The sequence below is a fragment of the Heterocephalus glaber genome, unplaced genomic scaffold, assembly GCF_053883595.1.
Source record: "Heterocephalus glaber isolate CG9 unplaced genomic scaffold, H.glaber_assembly_v1.0 deba00001504, whole genome shotgun sequence".
Classification (NCBI taxonomy): domain Eukaryota; kingdom Metazoa; phylum Chordata; class Mammalia; order Rodentia; family Bathyergidae; genus Heterocephalus; species Heterocephalus glaber.
The window spans coordinates 5863587-5887315 of NW_028258324.1; the positions used below are offsets into that span (position 1 = coordinate 5863587).

Here is a 23729-nt window from a genome sequence, read left to right on the forward strand (position 1 = left end):
GTCATGGTCAGGGCCACAGTGAACATTTATTGACCAGCCACTCATGAGCTTGGCTTGGTCCAAACAATTCACAGAAATTTATCTTTCTTAATATTCACCACAAACATGAAAGGCAGAGTCCACAACCACCTGCACATTACAGATACATGGAGCAAAGTTTACAAAACTGAAGGGATTTTCCCAAGGATGCTTGAAGGATAAGGAACAGCGCCAGGCTCAAACCCAGACCCCAGGCTCTTGGAAGCTTCAACTCACTGCTTACATTTCCCTGGCATGTGCCCACCCAGTGAGGAGTGAGATAAGCAGTGTTTCTTTCAAAGCTCTGTGTTGGCCCAGGCAATATCTGGGAGGGTATATTCTGGCAGGACACAGTACTGGTGATTTTGGAATCTAGAGGCCTACCAGGGCTTGGATGACTCCAAAGGCCAGGATCCCAGGGCAGGGGATTGCTATTTCACTAATTTGAACTGGAAAATAGATTCATTATATTTTTTTAAAAGTCTAGCACCTCCTGGCCAATTTCAGACTGTCCAAAAGCCAGACTAAGTGTGGACTGGGCGAACTCACATCATGGCCTACCTGAGTGAGGACGTCCAGCTGGCCCACGATGTGCTCCAGCGTCTTGGTCAGTGTCTGGGGCATGCTGATGGGCTCCTGGGGCTGGCTTGGCACAGACTCCAGACTCTTGCCTCTGCCTGGGGGCATGGGGAGATCCATTTCTGGCTAGAGAAAGAAAGAAAAGGTTTCTCAGCCTACTCAACACTTGAAGAAACAGAGGATTAGCTCTTACAAAGAATTACATGGAAAACCACAAGCAAACAAACAAACAAACAAAAAAGACATCCAATTGTCATTGAGAAATAGTAGTGTGGTGAGATTTCTACATCCAGGTCCACACAACCACCTTTCCCAGCAGAAGCCATGAGTAAAGAGAGGAATAGGAGCGCTCAGGAGTCTAGCCTGCTTCAAAGGGGCTGGGGAAATGAGAAGGTGGGCCAGGGCTGGCCTGGCCTCCTCTTGAAGGCATGCTAGGAGGCTGGCTCATCTCCCAGTTCTTTACTCAGGGTGCTCCGTTCAGCAGGCAGCCTAGTGAGGCACTGAAGATGCCAGGCTCTGAAGGTATCCTTCTTTCTGGCCAGCCAACTCCAATTCCTCACCTCCAACACAGGATAGCTCCAGTGTTACCACAGGATTCCCATGGGCCCAGCAACTGAGCCCCAGAATCAGGGGTGAGAGGCTGTTCCAACCCCGTCCTAACTCAGATCCCATAGGAAAACAAAGGTTCCTGTGTTAATGTCCTGGCCAGGTAGATGTCGAATACTGGGGGAGAGAATCCACAGATAGACACCACAGGGCTGTTTCAACAGGACTCTAGGAATGTAAGGCACTTAACATTTCTGCCTAAGGCCCTTTGGCCCCCCAAATCAGAAAAGGTGGATCCTGCTCTGTACACAGAAGGCATCTCCTGACCCAGGAAGTAGTGTGCACATGTTCAGCTGGCAGGCTCCCTCAAGCCACGAGTGCCTGAGGACAGGCCGCCAAATGCCCCAGTTCTGGTTTTAAAGCCTGAAATTCCTGTGTGGAATTGTTCCCTGTGGAATTGCCCTGCTCAGTGATGGCTCACACTCTTGGCCAGCTGCAAAGCCTGTGACCCATAAATACAGCCACATTTGGGGTTGGGCTTTAAACCGCTACTTCACTAATGGGCATTCCAAATGTTACCACGTCACTCCTCAGCTCTGCCAGTCCTTCAGGGCTCTCTATTGCCTTTGGGAGAAATTCCAAGCCCCTTGGCAAGGTACTCCAATCCAGTCTACCTCCTTCTGCAGCTTCTCTCCTGCCTCTGCACCTCTGTGCCCAACTCGTGCAGTCCTCTCCATCAGCAACGGCCTCTCTGCTCCAAGCATCCCATCCTCCTTGTCCCTCTCCACCTTGCACTCCTAATCAGAAGCCCTCCTGTGCTCCTGCATACCTGGGACTGCTCCGTCCCTGCCCTGTCCCTCCAGCTACTGCATCTCCTGGGCCAGAGGCAGGACACATAAGTGGATACATCAGTGCTGGCCTTCCTGTGGGAGCCATCACCTGCCCATGTATCTGTGCTTTTCTGACCACCTGCCTCCACTCATCACTCCTCTCACCACTGGGCTCCAAGCCTGCCAACTACTCATGTACAACAGAGCCAAGGCTATTCCACCCAGCAGCCCAGCAGCACTCCAGCCTCCACTGGCACTACCACTTGAGGATACATGCTATGACCAGGGCTCACCTAGGATGCCTGCATGTCCGCCCACTGCCCAGCCCTGACAACAACAGGCTGCCTGCCGCCTTGCTTCTCTTGACTCTCCCATCTCTTGGACTAACCTATAGTACCCTAGCCCCAGGAAGATCCTCTGCATTAGACACACTCACCTGGGCAGACATCAGACTCCTTGAAAGGGCAGTTCAGCAGGTGGACCCACTAGCATATGTGGTGTGACCGAAAAATACAGTGTTTATTTAAAAAAATTTGTAACAGTAAAAGACACATTGCCATTAATTCCCCTCAAAATACTTTTCCTTGCTTCAAACACACTTATCCCATTGTTCTTGCCACTTTTGGAAGCAGTTCTACTTGTGCTGCTGTGGCTACCTCAATGTCCTGAATCTATTCACAGTGTTTACCTTTCGTGGTCATTTTGACTTTGGGAAGAGACAGAAGTTCCATGGTGCCAGATTTGGTGAATATGGTGGTTAAGGACACCCATGATGTTTTTACAAGCCCGTCTTCCACTTGAATGGCACTTGACAGCACCATTCACCAATATCACACCTTATAAAAACACTCAGGAGGGCCAGGGATATACCTCAGTGGTTCCGTGCCTGCCTGGCAAACACAAGGTCCTGAGTTCAATCCCCAGTACCAAAAAAACAAAACAAAACCCAAACGAAAACAAACCACTTAGGAAAGAAGACTTCCAAAACTGCTTCAGAAAGTGGCAAGAAAGATTGGATAAGTGTTTGAAGTAAGGGGGGTTCAATGGCAACGTGCCTTTTACTATAATAAATTTCTACAAATCTAAATGTTCACCATACATTTTGATCATACCTCATATTCTCTTTTTTTAGTAAAGCGTTCTAATCTCATAAATCACAAACTCTCAAGGACTGAGTAATTTGAACTTGGAAAAGCCAAGGCCCTCATAGGTAAAGAAGCTGAACGTGAGACATGAGCCAGAGGGACATTCTTAAGAACAGAAGCAGCATGGTCACATGTCCATCATCAGCATGTCTGCCACGTTCTGTGGCCCCTCGCTAGGCCCCACCAGGGCTGGAGCTCTTCCTGTCCTCCAAGAGTCAATGCATTTTAGGTTTCAATGTGTACCCAGAAGCACACTCCAAAAGGAAACATTTCAGGAGGCCATCAGCCTTGCCATGACAGTCTTCAGCCCACCACAGTGGCCCCCAGGCCCAAGCAGTTCCATTGGGCAACAGAGCAGAGTACAGTGGTGAAGAATAGTGACTCAGACCTTGGCTGAAATCCAAGCTCTGGCACTGACAAGCAAGGTGGTAGTGAGTAAGAAGCTGACTTCTCTGGGCCTCTCCTTCCTCATCTATAAAACAGGGACAATCACTGAGAAGCCTTCAAGGGGCTAGGCTGTGAGAGGCACTAATCTGAGGTCACCAGCAGGCCCTCAGAAATATTCACAGTCCCGTGCCCACTCCTTCCAGAGAGGCACTCTTTTCCTGAACAGAGTCCATACAGCTCCTCCAGGAAAGGACCCTGGAGGGAGGGTGTAGCTCTTCCATCCCAATAGCAGGCATCTTTATGAGGTGCTCCAAATAGGTGCTGCCTGCTGCCTGGGAAGAGGGAATAGAAAATCTGAGTCGTTCTGCAGAACAGCTCAGAAACTGCAGGTGTGGAGCTGAGCCCCTGGAAACAGCAGACGATGGGGCAGGGGTGGAGACAGAGCACCACCAACCTTAGCTATAGGAACCCTCCTTCTGAGTGAGTGCCAAATAGGCCCAAAGGAGTATTACAGACTGCAGCCACAGAGCTAGACAGCCTACACAGCAAAGAGATGTGTGCCCATCTATGAAGGGGGACTGAAAAATAGTTAAAGTTTAATATTTTTCCTATATTTTAAATTTTATTTATTTAAAAAATTTACAATAGCGCTGGGATTTAGGTCAGTGGTGCCGCTGTCTGCCTCGCAAGCACAAGGTCCTGAATTCAATCTCCAGTACCAAAGGAAAAAAAGAAAAAGAAAAAAAATTACAATAAAAGACACATTGTCACTGATCCCTCTCAAAGTGTTCCCCCTCACTTCAAAGACATTTATTCCACTGTCTTTTCTACTTTTGGAAGTTCTTTTTTCTGAATGTCTTTATTTGCACTACAGTGGCTGCCTCAATGTCCTGAATCATGCTTTTTTTTTTTTTTTTTTTGGTCCCGGGGATCGAACTTGGTACCTTGTGCTTGCAAGGCAAGCGCCAGAACCACTGAGCTAAATCCCTGGCATCAATGTCCTGAATCAATTCAAAATGTTTGCCTTTCATGGTCATTTTGACTTTGGGGAAGACTCAAAAAACTGTATGGTGCCGGGCCGGGGATTTAGCTCAGTGGTTCCACCACCTGCCTCGAAAGCGCAAGGACCCAAGTTCGATCTCTGGTACCAAAAAAAAAATTGTATGGTGCCAGAGCTGGTGAATAAGGTGGATAAGGACACAGATATTTTTACAAGCCTGCTTTCCACTGGATGGCACTGGGCAACAGCATTCATTGTATTTTTGATCACACCTCATAAAGACACTCAGGAAAGAGGACTTCCAGTACTGCTTCAAAAAGTGGCGAGAACAAGTATAGTCATGCATGCTTATAATCTCACCACTCAGGAGGCTGAGGCAAGAGGATTGCCATGAGTTCAAGGCCAGCCTCAGCTACATAGTGAGTTCAAGGCCATACTGAACTACACACATAGCGAGACCCTGGCTCAAAAAAGATTTTTAAAAACCATGGCAAAAACAATAGGGTACTGTGTTTGAAGCGTGAGGTATTTTGAGGAAGATTAATGGCAACATGTCTTATATTGTCATAAAATTTTTATATTTAAACATTAACTATATATTTTGAGCAGTCCTTGTATATCATGCTTTCACAGGCTCGTTACACTTTGCCAAGACAGGAAATGACTGTCCCAAAGTCCCTTGCCTCAACCTCCAGAGGTACCCTGAGGCATTCTTCCACCTTCATTGGAAGACACTGCAATACTTAACATTCTACCAGTCTGGCAAAGGCTGTGGTTTACTTGTCACCTACTATGTGCCCTCACCTGACTTAATACATATCACCTCATTAAATCCTTATGATGGCCCTCTGCAACAAGGATCATGAACTTAACTTTCAGATTAAAAAAAAAAAACAAGTGGAAAAGTTAAGTAACTTATCCTAAGTCACCCAGCAAATGAGAGCTGGGATCTGAACCCAAGTGCAGACTCTTTCTGGACATCAGGCAGCCTCTGGCAGATGACGCTGGCTGTAAGGAAACCCCAGTGTCCTCACAGGCCTAGGTTCTGCAGTCGCTTACCTGCACTCCCGCATTCTGGAGCTGGTACATTTCCTGTAGAACTTGGCAAATGAGAAAGCGAGGGCATGAATAATGACTTGGGCAGAATAACTACAGTAGCATGTACAGGGGAAAATACATCAGCATTTTGTTTGTTCAACATCAAAGGATCTTAGGGGACTTTGCCAGGTGGTTCTCAGTCACGTATATAATAAGTAAAACCACAATAAGGATTAACCCACACACACAGATCTATGCCAAGGCAACAACTTTTTACTTTCATCCAATATAAACATCTTAGTATTAAAACAAAAAAGACAAATCTGAAAAGATGAATCAATTGGACTTTGTGGAAATCTTACTTGGGATCTGCAGGTGCCCCCTCTCCTACCTTGGTGAGGGATCCTGTGCCCCCTCAGGAGGTTAGTGGATTATCTTCCTGAGTTCTTATTTCGTCACCTGCCTGTCATATGCCAACAGGAGTCAGCCCTTTGCACACAGCTGTACTTGCATTCATATTTGTGTGGCTGATGTGCAGTCACTCAGACACATGAAGAATAAGCCCATAAACTTCATTAAAAACCAAACCAGGGGCCGGGGATTTGGCTCAGTGGTTTCGCTGCCTGCTACGCAAGCGTAAGGACCTGAGGACCTGAGTTCAATCCCTGGTACCAAAAAAAAACCAAACCAAAGAGCTTGTGGGTCTTCCTGGTGACAAGAAATCAATCTGTCTGGGACTATCTTTTCGCCTGGTCTCTGGATTTAATATGGTCTCACTTTTCCATATCATCTGTGTTATCTTCTTTTGGGGTACCGGGGATTGAACTCAGGACCTTGTGCTTATGAGGGAGGTGGCAGTGGAACCACTGAGCTAATCCCAGTATCATCTGTGTTATCTTAACCAAAAAAAAAAAAAAAAAAAGACAATCTAAGAGAATCGTAACTTTTCTTCAATCATAGAACAACCTAGTAGCCTGACTCTAAGGAAAAGACAGACACTTCCAAGAAAACAAAAAAAGGAATGAACATCACCTGCAGCTCACCTGTGGTAAAACAAAGGAAGAAAAGATCCTGAGTGCCACACAAATGGGTATGAAGAACTGAGTTACAGGTTTTAACAAACTGCTAGAGGCCAAGTGTGGATAAAGATAAGAGGGTGAATCCCTGGAAGCCATAGATATAGGAGGAGCTGGCATCCCTTCACAGGTTCTAGACCTACATTGGGCATCACCAAAAAGGCTGGCCAGGGAGGGGTGGCAGGAAAGTTAATGGGAGAAAACCAACCTGGGCTGTAGGCCTAGAGGAGAGGGGGGTGTGTGTGTGTGTGTGTGTGTGTGTGTGTGGCCTTGCTGAAGTCTTTCTGCCCTCCAGAACAGCCCTCCAGAACAAAACCCTTAAGGGAGAAGGACAAGTTAAAAAATCCGCTCTGCTCTGGGGGAGGGGGAGTAACCCATCCTGAGCCATTATCACTGAGGTGTCCTGAGGCTGAGGGGCAGGAATACTGAGCAGGCCTCACTTCTGGAATCCAGGGACCCAAGTCCTGATGGAGACCAAAGCTGAGTCAGGACAAGAGAGAACCCCTAAAGAAGCTAGCAGACCTGAGTAAGAAGCAACAGTAGCCTACTATGGGGAGAGGAAAAGGCATGGTAAAGAGCATGCCTTCCCTAGGCGTAGGTCCACAAGAAAGGTAAAAGATTCGGTGCAGCCCAAACACTGACAAAAACCCTCCAACACCCAGGCCTTAACCTAAGTACAGATCAAGGTAACAGGAAACTAAGCTCATGTCCTGATAAGATAAGATTATCTACCTTAGTCCCTACAGTCCTAGACATGATAGATACAAAAGGCAAAAGTCCCATCACAGAAAGACAAAGCAATCAACAGAATCTGACTCAGATGACTTAGATGTTGGCACTAACAGACAGAATTTGTAATAACTATGAGTGTGTGTGTGTGTGTGTGTGTGTTGCAGTGCTGGGAATTGAACTCAAAGCCTCACACATGGAAGGTAAGTGCCTTACCACTGAGCTACATCCTCTGCTCGATAACTATAATTAGCATGTTAAAGCTGGGTATGATGGCACAGGTTTGTAATCCTAGCACTCTGGGAGGCTAAGGCTAAGGCTAAGGAGGACTGCAAAGTTCCAGCCCAGGCTGGGCAACTCTGTGACTGAGACCCTGTCTCAAAATTAAAGGACTAGGGATGCAGCCCATTGTGAAGGCCCTTGGGTTCAATCCTTAGTACTTGTGTGTGTGTGTGCGTGTGTGTGTGTGTGTGCGTGTGCGTGATAAAGAAAAAAGTTAACAATTCTACTGAACAATACATGTGAACACATGAATTTCAATAGAAAGGTAGAAATTGTTAAGAGTTTAACAGAGGGGCCAGGGATTTAGCTCAGTGGTTTCGCCGCCTGCCTCACAAGCACAAGGACCCGAGTTTGATCCCAGGTACCAAAAAAAAAAAAAAAGAGTTTAACAGAAATGCTATAAATAAGAAACCTAGTAATTCAGATGATGAAAGGTTTTGATGGGCTATTAGCAAGCTCCACCCAGTTAAGGAAAACAAATCAGTGATTTAAAATTTTTTTTTGGCCTTATTGGGGATTGAGTCTAGGGCCTTGCACATGCTAGGTCAGCACTTTACCACTGAGCTACATCCCCAGGCCTTTATTTTTTTTATTTGAGGCACGATCTTGCTAAATTGCCTAGGCTGGCCTCAAACTTTATCCTTCTGCCTCAGCTTCCTGAGTAGCAGGGACTAAAGGAGTACACTACTGTGCCCAGCATCAGTCATCTTCAATATAGATCAATTCCTCAAAGTGAATCACAGGTTAAAAAACAAAAACAAAAAAATAGAACAGAGCATCTGTAAGGTATGGGACAATATCAAATTTCTAAAACATGTAAAGCTGGGAACCAGAAGGAGAAAAGAGAAACAAAGACTTTTCCTAAAGACAAATTTACTAGAATGAACTCTCTAAGCTTTTGTTTATCTGAAAAAATCTTTAGAAGGGGAACTTCACTTCTAAAGATATTTTGCTGAGTACAGAATTTTGGGTTGGCTTCTTTCAATACTTTAAAGATGATACTCTAATAACTTTTGGTTTGTAGTTTCATGTGAGAATTCTTCTATAATTCTTATTTTTGATTGATCACATGTAATGTGTCTTTTTCTTTTTCTACCTTCAAGGTTTTCTCCTAATATTTGATTTCGGGAGTTTGAATATAATTCATCTAAGGTTTGTTTTTGTTTTCCAACTTGTTGTTTCTCTGAGCTTCCTCGATCTGTGGTTTGATGTCTTTCATTTTTTTGGGAAAATGTGTGGCCATTACCTTCTCAATAGCACCAAAACACTGTAAAATGTATATATTTCACATTTCTGGGGGCCAGAGTCTGAAATTAAGGTTCAGCAGGGCTATATCCTCTGCAGGCACCAAGAGAGAATCCTTCTGTACTTCTTTCACCTTCTAGTGGCTCTAGGATTCCTTGGCTTATGGCTGCATTCACTCTCTTGACTCTAACTTCAACTGGCCTTCTCTTTTCTTTGTGTCTCTCTTGTGTCTTTAATAAACACACTTGTCATTTGGGACCAGCCCAATAATCTAGAATATCTCATCCTAAGAGTCTTAATTATATCTGCAAAGACTCTTTTCCCAAGTAAGGTCACATTTATAGATTCTGTACATATTGGGGGGGGGGTGCGGTGCAGGGAATATATACCTCTGACTCTGCAAATCTAATACCTGTAGAATATATAAAGAACTTTCAAAATTCAAGGAGAAAACAACCCAAAACAATTTTTTTAAAAATAGCTAGATGGGGCCGGGGATGTAGCTCAGTGGGACCATGCCTTCCTGGCAAGCACAAGGTCCTGAGTTCAATCTCTGATACTGCAAAACAACAACAACAACAACAACAACAACAACAACAACAACAACAAAAAACTAGATGATTTGAACATACACTCCCCCTAACAAAATATAAAGATGGCACCAAACACATGAAAAGATGCTCTATATCATCTACATTAATGAAAAGCAAATTAGAATCATAGTGAAATAGCACAATAAGACTATTAGAATGGTCTAAAGTTAAAAGAACTGACCACAACAAGTGTTGGAAAAAAGGTGGGCCTGAACTCTTGTACACTGCTGGTGTGAATGTACCATGGCGTCATCACTTTGAAAGACAGTTTGACATTTACTTAATAGGTTAGACATAGGGCCGGGGATTTAGCTCACTGATGCTGGCACCTGCCTCACAAGCACAAGGTCCTGAGTTCGATCCCCAGTACCAAAAAAAAAAAAAAAAAAGGTTAGATATATGCCTATTATATGTTCAGCCATTCTATTCCTAAGTGTTTTCCCAAGAAAAATAGAAGCATATGTCCATAGGAAAAAAATATATATGAAAGTTCATAGCAACTTACTCATAACAGCCCAAAATAAAAAATAATGCAATATTCACCAACAAGTAGATACACTGTTGTATATCCATCCATTCAACGGAATGCTCAGTCAAAAAAAGGAATAAATCACTGATATATGTAAAAACATGGGTATATTTTAAAATAGGCTGAAAAAAACCACACCCAAACAAACTATAATTCGATTTATATTAAATTCTAAAAAGGACAGGCCATAGTGACAGAAAGAAAATTAAGTGATTGACTAGGAGTAGACTGCATACAAAGAGGCACATTTTGGAATGATGGAAATACTTTGTATCTTTTTTTTTGGAGACAGGGTCTTGCTATGTCATTCAGGCTGGCCTTAAACTTACTATGTGGTCTAAGCTGGCCTCAAACCCACAGGAATCCTCTTGCCTCAGCCTCCCAAATGCTAGGATCACAGGCATCTGCCACCAAGCCTGGAAATATTTTGTTATCTTGGTTGTGGTTGTGGTTATATGACTCTGATGTCAAAACTCATAGAATTGTTCACCTTTTCAATGGTGCATGTTATTATTTGTAAATTATAAAGCTTTACCAATACACAACCAAAAATGCAAGAGGCAGTTACAATTGCAATCCCCTTAGGAGCCCACCCACCAATGACACCTTTGACATGTGTCATGCTCCTCTGCACTTAAGGTAAAAACCATCACTTGTCCATAGAGCACTACCAATGGGCCAAAGTTCAGGCTGAAGACCCCAGGTGAGGTCCAGGAGGTCTGCCATTGGTCTGGAACTACTGTTTAGGTGCCAAAGAGAATCTCATTTCAGTGCAGTTCAATTCCCAAATCCTTAATTTCCCTAGAGAAAGGAGAGAAAGCAGTAGACAACCCCAGGCAAGGTTTCTCAAGAAGTGACCATCTATTCCTCAGCCATGTAGGGATCCATACAGAGCTGAACAATCAGGAGCAAGATCTGCACATGGCTGGCTAGCATCCAAGAGTGGCTAGAGCTTGATCATAAGATATTATAAGCTGACTTGACAGAACAACCCCCCACCTTTGGTAGGTAAAGTAGATGATGATTAACACTTAAAGTGGAAATTTCTCCTTTTCTTTTCATCTCTAGCTCTGGACCTTGCCCTCTGCTGGGTCTGCTCTTGAAACTGAAACTGTAATGGACAAATGTGTCCAGGAACTGATCCACAGCTTGAGTCTGGGCCAGAGAAGGGAGAAGAAGGTAATCTAGGGCCAAGAGCTGGGCTGGGCTCTCTCACTAGTATCCTTCCTATACAGGCCCAAGTGGCAGCCTTTCCAGCCGCTGTCTACTTAAAACATCAAAGTATGCCACTGTTCCCAAAGCAGAGCTTAGCCCAAGACTAGAAATGGACACACACACACACACACACACACACACACACACACACACCCCACCGCCCTATCTCTATCTTTCACTGGACTGTTCACTGTAGTCTAAGTGAGCATGAAGAGCTTCAGACATAAGAGTTTTAGTCCTGACCTCGGGCCCCTGGGTCTGATTTGTCCCCTCTGATGATTTGTCCTCATGAAAAATTAACAGGGGTTCATGTCTGCCTGCCTGTGTTTGCTAAACCTGGTCCTGAGGAGGAAAATACAGAGCTTACTCGGGCTCAGCCTCTTGTCCAGCTTAAGAGGAAAAGGCAGGGCTGTTTTCTCAAATCAAAGCTCAAAAGAAACCTGGTACTGTACTCACCACACATATTTGCAGATTAGATATACTACAGCCTTGTTTGCCCGATAATTTAGAGTTCCTGCCTAGAATCCAACAAGAGAGGAAACTTCTGGTTCTAAACATAGGCCTGAACCCAAGAGGAATTCTGGTGTCTTAAAATCATCTAATTGTTTGGTAGTCTCACCAATGTTCTCCCAAGCCAGCCCAAACACAAGCACAGGGTTTGGTTACTGCTGCTTGCTTTCATTTAGAAGTAAGAATATGCCTTTGAGTACTCCAAGCCAGCATCTGAAGAGAGCAAGGAGGCTGTGTCATCTGTTAAAGCTCAGGGCCTCAGAGATTCAGGGCCTGGGGCCAGCACAGGAACTTCCAAGATGAATCAGATGTACCACATCACAGCTCAGTCAGGTCTCTGGGCTACCCTTTGAATTCAGGCCCCCATGGATGGGAAACTGACAGGGTGTCCTTAAAACGGAAGAGGGATTAGCATGCCTAACCAACATCTGTACTCCAGGCCTTGTCACACACAGAACCAGTGCTGCCCAGGTCTCAGGACCACAGGCAGCAGGGTGCACATCTTCATCTCACAGTCCCCCTCAAAGCGGCAGGAAACACATGTACATCTGTGTTCCTATTTCCCTTGTGTCATTAACAGGCCTGAAGGTATGAGGGAGATGCTAAACAGATAAACCAAGAAACCCCACTTTCTTCACCCAGGCCATGGCAAAGCCAAACCCCCAGTGCAGGACTGGGACAACCACTTCTGGGTACAGTCCCCAGCCACCATTGGGTTACCCAGCCTCACTCTGGTTTCCAAGTACCTCCCCACATGGTGATGGATGTGTCCTCAAAAAGGTGAAGAAATGCCCTGACAGGTAGGAAACCAAAGGTTATTCAGCCTCTACAAATGTTCCATGGAGAAAGAAGTGGAGCTGGGAGGTGTGTGTTACTGAAATGACACCCACAGAGGAAGGAAGCCATACAAAGGCAATTCCAGACTGGCAGAGACCTTGAGAAAGCAGGCAGCCATGCCTACCATGAAGCTATAATACTCTGACTCAGAGATCCTTGGCCCTCTTCCCTGGAGGGGTAGGAAAACAACTCCCAGATTTTTGGGGTTGAAGCCTTTCAGGTCACCACACTTGTCACAGCCAGAAACATACACCGGTAGCAGCAAAGCAGAGCAAGGGGCCAGAACACAGAGAAGAAGCCAGGAAGAGCAGTGAGATCTAGGGCCTGGCTAGTCCACACAAGCCTTTGAAGGAGGTAGGACCATCCTGGGCAGAGACTCCTGCATAGTCTGCCCTGGACCTTTTACAGCAGATGCACCTCTGAAGCACCCTCAGAAACTACAATATAGCCAACCACCAAGACCACCCTGCAGGGCCCTTGCTGGTAAGCAGCCCCTGGGTAAGAGCATTCCCTTGAACACACACATGCTCCACAAACTTGTGAGAGCAAGGCTTCCGATAGAGCCCAAGTGTTGACTGTAGTTTTTTCTTTTTTTTTAAAATTAAACTGCTTTGAACTAATTTTAGACTTAGAGAAAAGTTGCAAAAAATAGTACAGAGAATTTCCATATATCCCTCCCCCAGTGTTAACACCTTATATAACCACAGGAGAAAGATCAGACCAGGATATGGGAAATACAATTAACCAAACTAAGGACCCCATTTGAGCTTCACCAGTTTCCCAACTAATGTCCTTGAATCCCAATGTTCCAGAATCCTATCCAGGATTTCACATCACATTCTATTACATATTTAGCAATCTGTGTCATTTGGTTAGTCCTCCTTTGTCTTTAATGACTTTGATACTTTGGAAGAATACTGATCAGTTATCTTGTCAAATGTCCCTCAGTTTGGGTCTGTCTGATGTTTTACATGACTGGATGTAGTTTACAAATTTTTTACAGTTCGTCAAAAGCAATGTGCATGATATTAGAGGATACTTAATACTGGTGGTGCTGACACTGATCCTGGGGCCCCTGACCTCTCTGCTAGATTTCTCCAATGCAAACTCACCATCTTTCCTTGTGTAGTTAAATTTGGGGGAACTGTGTAAAAGGGAACACAATGTTGTCCTTACAAACTTTGTCAGCTCAGCTTACTGATGACTGCAGATGCCCCACAGATGAGAGGATCTAATGAAGATGAGCAGCAGAGCGACGTCTCTGAAAGACGCTGAAGCTCTTGGTGACAAAGAGGAACAGTAGCAGTTTATTTATAGATCCACTTGAAGACAGCTAATTGTAACTACTGGAGTTGAATGTTTAAAACCTCAGAACAAAGGCTGGCTATTTTAAACTCTTCTTGCACTTAGTTCAATGGAGAATGTTAAAGCTACCAACCATGCCCCAGGCATCACTCCCAAGCTCGGTAATTGATATTTTGTGCAGTATCACAGGACATGTGTGAGGCCTGCCAAGACAGATATCCAGGACTGGCTCTGCCCAACCCACAGAGGCAGGAGGCTGAAGGCTGGCCAGAGCCCTTTACCAGGCCCCACACTTCCAGGGAGGAGTTGAGGGAGGAGGCTGTGTCCCACAGGGTCTTACAGCCTCCTTCTTCCTGGAAACTGAAGTTGCAGACAGCTGCTGTGAGCCAGTTACATCATCTGGCTCCCTCCTTCCCTCTGTAGACTCTGAAGAGGGCCAGCGCCCCCCAGCGGATGGCAGCCCCAAGGCAGCTGACAGTAGGGGGCCCACCTGCCCTGAAGTTCCTCCTGCCCCTGGCCTGACTACAGTTACATACAAGACTCTCAACCCCTCCATGCACTGCAACTATGGGTTACAGAAGCAATGCAGAAAAAAGTGAGTATGTACTAGGTATCTGACCAAAGAAACTTAATTTTGTTGAGTGTGATAAGAGCACTGTAATTATACAACCAAGAAAAACCCTTATTTAGGGTAAAATGATATATCTGGGATTTAAAAAATACTCTAACTCATAAGAAATATAGGAAACAGAGATCAAATAAGACTGGCAAAATGTTGAAGCTAGATATGGTATACATGAGAGGTTGTTATATTATTCTCTCCACTTTTTTGTGCTACGGTAGCTTGAAATTTTCCATAATACAAAGGTTTTGTTATGTTTTAATAAAAAATGCTTCCCAGTGACAGAAAAAAGCTATGGACCTGAGGCCAGGCGAGGGAACCCCAACAGGAAGCTGAGCCACAGGATTACTGCCACCTCAGTGTTCTGGGATTTGCAAGCATGGGACGCAGATGACTTTATCTAAGTCCATGGAATGTTCTGACTAGCCTTTGGCACTGTCACAGAGAGCCCCTGATGGCATCAACAGTATTCAGTGAGCCCCACAACAGTGTCCAGACCTTCAAAGCAACAAACTGAAAGATAATCTCCATGGAAACCATCTATTCTGATTTTTTTCCATGGTAACCAATAAGAACATAAACACAAGCATTATCCAACATCCTTATACCACATGGGCAACACTGCTATCCAATCTGGAAAACAGAAACCACAAAGGGTTCTTTTCCACTTAAAATGAAAGAAGTTCTGAAACTTCTGGTCCAGACATTCAGATTCTACTGCCCTTTATGCCTCAGTCATCACCTGTACCACCTCACATCATCTGCCAAAAAACTGACTAATGAAGACAGAAAGTTGCCTCCTTCATCGAGTCTGGCACCATCAAAAAGCCAAAAGGAGAGTCAGAGCCTGCTGTTAGACTTGTACCCTCAACCTATGGTGCTTATCGCCTGCAGGCATATGTCTTAACTGATTTCTGGGCACCATGGGGAAGGTAAGACCCCAATCCTGCAGAAGACTAGTTAAGCCTGCAAATAACCGACAATGGGGATGAGGGGACTACAGGAAGAAGAGTGCTCTGGATAGGTAGGGCAGGGAGAGTTTACAACCTACCAGGTCCTGGGAAAGGCTACATGGGGGAGGCTGCATGGGGGAGAGATTAAAAGGATGAGTGCAACTCGACTGAGAACAGAGGACAGTGACCCAAACAGGCATAAAATAAACCTAGACTTAACTGGGTTTATTTCTACATGTGGCTTATTTTTCCACTTTCAGATTTCTGGGTGTGAAAAAACAGATGGAACCAAAAGAAAAGAAAAAGAAAAACCAGATCCTAAAATGCCCAAAAGCCTCAGTTCTTATCAATTCTCTGTATTCTGGACCACATAGCTGGCAAGAGATTCTTCCTGTGGCTTCTGCTGGCTCTCATGTGGAGAGGTGACTTGTCAGTGTGGTCTGACAAGGGTATAGATGGCTTATCAGCACCATGAGCAAAATGGCAATGTCATAGCAGTGGCCCCAGTGGCTGTAATGGCAGGTGTTCCAGGGCCACGTGTGCCTTGAAACATGACGATGTCCAGACTCCATTGTCCTCATCCCATGATTCAGACTCAGTTCCCCTCATGCAAATGTGGATTGTTAATAACCCTCAATCCTAGCTTTGGCTGCCAGGGAAAAAGGAGAACCCCAAACAGTTCTGGGACTCTTGAAAGAGTCAACAAAGCTCTCAGAGGGCTATGTGTGGCCAGACTCATGCGCCAGGTGTGTCTTGGCACCTGGAGAGCTGGACCCAAGGGATTCTAGGCTTCATCTGGGTTCCAGATTCAGGTTCCTCAGTCTTCAGGACACCATGATTATCTTAATATGAATGTCCTTAATATTGAGAACATACTTCTCATTGGTTTAAGTCATTAAAAAGGTCTTTCTGTATTAGCATCATGCTACTGTCCTCTGGAGAGGGACCTACTTGCTTGTACAATGGATGGGAATTTTCCAGACAGGAAACTACCATCAGCCCTTCAAAAGATCAGCTTGGAGAAGGTAATCTGGCATCTGTCCCATCCTTGCCACTGCTACTGTCATTGAACAGGGCTGGTTCCATGTTCTTGCTACCATAGAGATACTTCCCTAAAAGGCTTGACAAATAAGATTTTCACCAAAGGGTTCCCTAAACCCAACAGGCTCCCTAGAAGAGGGGATTGGTCTTGGCCCCCACATCTATAGGGTGTGAGGTAGGAGGCAGGGACACCAAGAAAGCAAGAGGAGAAACCAAGGGCCATGCAGAAGGCAGGTGGCCTAGGGAATCCAGATTCAAGAACAAGTGATTGAATTAATGGTGACATAATTAAACGGTAGGTCAGGAGCTGAGACAGAAAGACAGAACCAGTGGGGGCTCTCAGTAAGGACATAGCAAATGCCTCTTCCTTCTTACTGATCTCTTCTACTGGCAGTCAAGCCACACTTCTGCCTACCTGATTCTAAACAGAGACTGCTGGGTGCCTTTGGACTTAACAGGCTTACAGGGTAACACTGGGATTTCTTTTAACAATAAGGAGATTAGAATCAAAGCCATAATCCTTTTTCTTTACCTCCCTTTTCCACTTCTGGGCTGAGAGGAGCACCGATTCTCTACTTGCTTTTCTCAAGCTGTAGCCTCAACTAGTCCTAGAAACTTCTCTTTTGCTTTGTTTTTTGATATATGATCTCACTAATATAGTTCAGCCTGGCTTTGAACTCACTATGAAAGCCAGGCTGGCCTCGAACTTGTGGTGATCCTCCTATCTGAGCCTCTAGAGTGCTGGGATTATAAGTGCGTGCCACCAGGCCCAGCCCTAGAAACTTCTAAGATGAAAAAGGAACTCTTTTCTCTGTCCCCCTACCCTCCCAACCCTGATGCAAGGGTCACAATTGGTTACTGTTTTGACAGATCAGTTGTTCTCTAAGTGGGGACCTGGACCAGCACGATCAGCCTCACCTAGAAATGTGTTAGAAATCCCTGGGAAGCCCAGCTGACATCTCTGGACAGACTTCTGCAAATGTCCTCATGCTCATCAAATGTTACCTTCACTTACAAGGAAACATATAATTACTTAACATGTGCCTCAAAATAAAGTCAAGTGTGGACTCTGGAGGAAAAGTCCTGGGCTGCACCTAAGTGGTCCTACTGGCAGCACTGGAATCTTCGGGGCTCCTGATCTTGTACAGGTGTGTTACCCACCAGCCATATCAAGGATGCTGTTTCAAGCAGGAACTTCTCTAAAGCATGGCAGTTTGGTATACAAATATTGAATTGTCTTTATTTCTAGTATCCTTTCTTCTCACTGAAACTAAGAAACCCAGAGAACTTTGCATGACTTTGTTCAGGTAAAGGTGTGAAAGGAGACATCTTGCCTAAAGGCCTTCATCACATAGTCAGCAAAGGCTGTGACACCCACCACTCCACAGGACGGTCTTTTGCACAGAGTACCCATGAGAGAGAAAATCCCCAGAAGATGTAACGCAAACTGGTGGAGAAAAATCAGAGTGCAGAGAATCAAGACAACCTGCCCAAGGCATCGGGACAGCGCCAGCCTTGACTTAGACCAGTAAGCCAGAGACAGCATTCCACAGGGCAGCACAGTGTATTGCCACTCAAGTTCTTACAGCAGATTTCAGAGGCCAAAATTTCTAATATCTTAATTTTAATTCCTATTCTCATCCCAGGAAGATACTTGAACAGCAACATCCCCAGGACAGCCCATGTTATCTGGAGATGCCCCATAGTACAGGAACCACAGGTTCTACAAGAGGAATAATAGGGAAAGGCACAGACCAATGCCAGAGGTCTACATGTGAGTGGGCACACTCATGTATACACATTCCACATACACTGAGAAAGGCCTGGGTATTTGTCCTAGGAGCTGAGGATATTGGGTTCCTTTTGCTCACTGAGAGATGGGGAGACTCCCTTCTGCTCTTTTTCAGGCAAAGGTCTCTTATCTTTGGTCCACTTTAATTCCAAGGACCCAGGCTTGATTGGGGCCTGGACCATTCATCAGCAGATAACCTCCAAGCCCAAGTTCCTCTGTGTGGCACATGGGACAGAAATGAATTTTGCCTCAGGAGTCACACAGAGATGTGGCCCTTGCTAAGTCCTAGGAAACATGAAAACAAAGTCCCTACTGATCCCAAATCATCCCACAAAGTCTGGGCCCCAGAAGGCCTCACAACAGCCAAATCTGACAGAACAGTCCCCCTCAGGAGGGTCTGCTTTCCCTCATTCTTATTTCTCTTGTTCATACAAATGCTCTTATTCTTCACCCGGAAGTGGGATAATGTGGACAAAGCCAGCTACTCAGGCAGAGAGTGTGAGTAAGGCAAGAGCCCACAATACATCTCAGCCCCCAGAGATGCTCTGAGCCCGGGGGCGGGGTAGCTCAATGTGCTGAGGGTTCAGGCCAGATAAAGCCAACCCTCTTCAATGCTGTGTAACTGCCTGGCATCTTCTGATACACTGGCAGCAGGCAGAAAGCCAAACATCCTCATTAACAGTCCTGAAAAAAATTAGCTTAGAATTGGGTCTAAGTGGGGAAAGGGAGAGGCTCTTTTCTAAGACATATACCAGGAGTTCACTTTTGCTTCAAACACCCACCATACCCCTCCTGCTGAATCCATACCTCTCCCCACTACTGAAAGCAAACTCCAAGTCAGAAATTTGTGTTTTCAGAAAGAGACCCAATCCTTCATGCTTCCAAGAGAGAAAGCAAATCTGCTGTAATCTAAGTGTTGTGTCCTTCACAAGAATCATAGATTGAAATCCTAATCCCCAAGGTGATGGTACTAAGAGGTAAGCCTTTATGAGGCAATTAATTCATTAAGATGAAGCCCTCATAATTGGGATCAGTGCCCTTATAAGAGAGACCCCAGAGATCTAGGCAACTCCCTCTGTTACACAAGGACACAGAGAAGTAGCTAACTATACACTAGAAAACAGATCCTTCCTCACCAGACCCTGAAGCCTCATTTGGACCACCCCGTCTCCAGAACTGTAAGAAATAAATCCCCATCGTTTATAAGCTAAACTTAATCTATGGTATTGTGATACAATAGCCCAAATGGACTGAGACAAAATCCATGAAGCAAGTGGAACAAGTCTCTTTCCCCACTTCACAACCCTATGACTCCTTGAGCAAGGTGCCTGGAGTGAGCACTATGTCCTGAGTAACCACTACAGGCACCCAGGACCTCAGAGCCTCAGCATGGGGAAAGCTCTAGTGCCAAGAGTCTGTGGGCCAGGGAAGGGCCCTTAAGTCAAGCCCACCCCTGTGGCAGCACCCCAAGGCAGAAACATGAGAGCTAAAGTGTGGCACAAGAGATGGCTGGGACTTTGCCCTGAGAACCCGTGGAGCACGGGATGTCCTCAGAAAGGAGGTCGTCTCTGGTTCAGGTCAGATATTCTGGGCTGACCCAGCCACCCTTCCTGGAAACAACTCTAGGACTGAGGCCCACCCCAGCAGGTCTGAACACTGGTTCTCAGTGGGAGAGAAGAGGAAAAAGGAACACTGTTAAAATAGTTACAGCTTGGTGAGCCCTTGCCATGTGCCAGGCACAGTGCCAAGTACCGATTGGCATACCACCCACGAAATCTCATGAAGGGCCTGGCATCTCCCCACTTGACAGAAGAGGAAGACAGGCCCCACAGAGATCCAGCCACTGGTCCAGGGTCACAGCTCAAGCTAGGGAGGGGCAGGATTCTGATCAATCACAGGTTGGTCAGAAGCCAGAACTCAAACTCTTAACCATAGGTGACATTTCTCCTTCAAGTAAGATCTTTTTTTTTGTACCGGGGATCGAACTCAGGACCTTGTCTTTACAAGGTAGGCGCCATGCCACTGAGCTAAATCCCCAGCTCAAGCAAGATCTTGAAAGGTGAGCAGAGAGGAGCCCTTGGCTCCACAACTCAAAGTTAATGGCTGAGTAGCAGAGCAGCCAACCCTGAGAACTCAGGAAATACTGTAGTTTTGTTTTTGTTTTCAGTTTCATTGAATTACCTAGAACTCTGTGTTCTTCCCCTCCCACTCCACCCAGTAAAACCTTCCTTTCCAATTGTGTAACAGGCCTCAGATGTCTGGAGGGAGGGCAAAAATAAGAGTAAAGCCAAATAAATGCATCTTTACTTTTAAAAAATGGTTTAAAAGTCATTCTGTGGTTAAGGCAGAAATCCGTCCTATGATGGCTGGGGGTGGGTGGACAGATGCTAAATTCAAGGTAAGCCAACATAGAGGGGTCCTTCTGCAACAGGGACAGGTCACAAGGCACAGAGAACAGGAGGGTGGACAAGTGTGGAGGGGACAAAAAGGCAGCGCTGGGGCAGAGAACAGAGCTAAGCACTAGACCCCTGAAAATACCTGCTACAGACAGCCCCCTGGAGCCCCCACCCCTTGACCCCACTCAAGCAGCTCAAGGAGGTGCTTGTCTGCCCACAAGTGGCCCTTCCACCCTTCCTCCAACCTTGCAGCATGTCACAGGGCAGAGCACAGAGCTTCTTGCTACCCTCAACCCATAGCATGGTCTGGAATCCTTCATCTGCAACCTTCCAAGCAGAGAAAGTTCCCCAGCCACAAGCCCTGAACTCCCCCTCATGCACAGTTCAGCCAAGAATAGAGGGAAATGGAACCCATTATTCTCATTCTGAATGGCTGGGAAATGGCTTTTGCTTTTCAACATGAAATGTGCCTAAAAATAAGCTGTGAGTTTCAACCAGAGGTTGAAAATAGCTCTGCAGTGAACAGAGCTCTGTTCAGAGTAGGCTCAAGGACAGCCTTCATTCCAAGATCAGAGATCTGAAAATCTGAAATGCTGCAGAGTCAGGAAGGGATCATGGGCAGGGGGTTTTCCAGGATGGAGGGACTGTGACAGGCAGATAGGGCTGCCCTTGCTAGTGGGGTGTGCAGAGCAAGGGACCCAAACAGTGTCTGCCTGTCTGGCTTTTGACTGCCGTGCTGGAACAGACATATGATTAGGTATTCAACATCCACACCGATACCTTTGACTCTGGACTTCATAAATCCCCTAATGCCCAAGAGCACTTCATGCTGTTTTAGCACCTGCAGCCCAAAGTGTAGATACAGCTGAAAGCGGCACAAGGTCATCATATTCCTGAGTTCCTGGGGCATGGTTGTGGTGCTCATGGGCTCTGAGAAGTCAAGCCACCCCAGTCAGCCACTAAACCTCTGAGATATTTCTGAGCCAGGGAGGCCTGTTGGCAGGAATGGCAAGAATACACTCCAATTTTAAGTGAAGAAAGCCAAGCTGCTAATGGCAAAGAGTCTTTTTTTGTTGTTTACCATTACCCCTAGAAGATTCTAAAATTTGACAGGCCAAACAACATTCCCATAAAATGGGCTTCTAATAGAAACCCAGGCTGAAAAATCTGGGCCACAGCCATCAGTGGGGACCCAGATTTGCCTCAACTGGGCAGAGTGCTCACACAGAGCTGCTGGAACTGGCCTTCCTGAGCTCCCTCTGCATACTTCTCCACTTCCCTAGTGCTCCTCTCTCCTCCCCTTGCTCTTCCCACCCCTTCCCAGTGCTCTTTCTACAGTGATGACGGCCCTACTTCCTCAATCCTCCCATTGCTAAGTCAACTTCCTTTGTCGTTATTATTCTTCTCCTTCCTTCTTTCTTCCTTCCTCTTCCTCCTCTTCTGTTTTTCAGTACTGGGAAATGAACCCAAGGTCTTCACACTGAGCTACATTCCCAGCCCTTTTTCATTTTGAGACAGGGTCTCACTAAGTCTTTAAATTGCCCAGGTAGGGCTGAAACTTGCAAATGCTCTTGCCTTAGCCTCCCAGAGTGCTGAGATTACAGGTATGTGCCACCACATCTGGCTTTCTGAGCTCACTCCTGAGGACCTATGATAATGTCTGAAGACATCTGTGGTCATCCCTGTTGGGGAGTAGGGTTCAGGGATGGGATACTATTGGCATCTAGAGAGTAGAAGCCAAGGAGGCTATTGGACCTCCTATAGTACACAGGACAGCCCTCACAGCAGAGAATTATCTGGTCCAAAATATGAACACTGTGGAGGTTGAGCAGCCCCGGGCTACTAGAAGGAAGGAATATGGCCTGAGTTGGAGGGCAGGGACGTGTCAGACTCACAGGTCATGGGATATGGCAGTGCTACTGGGCTCCCCTAAAAGGAGCTGAGACACCTTGATCAGTCAGGGAATCTCAGTGCCAGGGAAAGCTTGGCGAGAAAGGCAAGAACACACAGCTTCCCTTTGTATCTCAGGAAAAAATCTAACCACTGAACAGTGTTATAAAAACCAGCTCTCCCCAGTTTGGGAGGATGAAAAAGTTCTGGAGATGGATGGAGCTGGTTGCACAATAGTGTAAATATGCTCAAAATGCTAGCAAGCAATACACTTAACAATGGTTTAAATGGTCGATTTTACATTATGTATATGTATATACTCACAATGAGACAAAACAAACACCATCTAGTACTCTTCTCTTTCCCCTTGCAGAGAAGCTTCTTGTGGAGTGTGTCGGGCAAGGGCATGTCTAGAGGAGCTTCAGAGGGGCTCATAACAAACAAACAAAAAGCTCTGAGCTCAACCAACAATAACTGTAAGATTAGCAGGTCACTTCAGGGGCAACAGCTCACCAACATTACACATGGGGTCCTCAGAGGCTGCCTGTGGGGTTACTTGGGGCCCTCTGAGGAAATGAAGGCCACATAGCCAGGGTCAGACCCAGTTCTGAATCTAGGGCCCATATTCTTTTTTTTTTTTTTTAAATTTTATTTTATCCCATCCCTCCCCTTCCGTTCCCCCCTCCCCTCCCTATGTACAAAAGCTTTGTTCCCATTTATTCAGAGCCCACATTCTGTCTCCTAGTTGAGTGACACATAGGGATGCTCAGTGGGCAGAGCTGTGACAACAGTGGAGATGTGGGCCTGAAAAGTAGTTTAGAACAACTGGTTGCATTTCTCTATGCCCTGTCCTGTCAGGCTGGCTTCCTCCACCCCACATGACTTCATCCCAGATTCTCAGGCCTTGAAGCTCTTGTAAGCAAAGGTGCCTTATCTCCCAGGCAAGAATAAAGAACCAAGGAGTGGCTTGTTCAAGCTAATAACTATAAGAAAAAGAACGTGGGATTCTGCCCCAGGTGGTGGATACTAACCATTCTCAGGAGGCAAATGGCAGTGCCATCCTAGGGTGGGGAAGAGCTGCCAGGCAGCCCTGCTACCTGCAGTTTCAGCTTGGTTAGCCCAAGGTGTCACATCTGTAAACTAGAGGGGTAACTTTACCTACTCACTCTGA

At 45.8% G+C, this 23729-nt stretch overlaps 1 protein-coding gene across 11 annotated transcripts in view; it reads right to left on the reverse strand.

Annotated features, from left to right (window-relative positions):
- Window positions 1-23729, reverse strand: part of Poc1a (POC1 centriolar protein A) — a 76238-nt gene that overhangs the window by 19510 nt on the left and 32999 nt on the right. For 8 of the 11 annotated variants that reach the window (XM_021241238.2, XM_021241281.2, XM_021241199.2 and 5 more), the window contains exon 10: window positions 580-723. In XM_021241238.2, coding sequence (XP_021096897.1) covers window positions 580-723 — 144 coding nt within the window. Of the gene's footprint in view, window positions 1-579; window positions 724-5564; window positions 5606-23729 lie in introns of all 11 variants that reach the window. The other 3 variants (XR_015440802.1, XM_087186138.1, XM_087186139.1) reach the window with 1 other exon arrangement.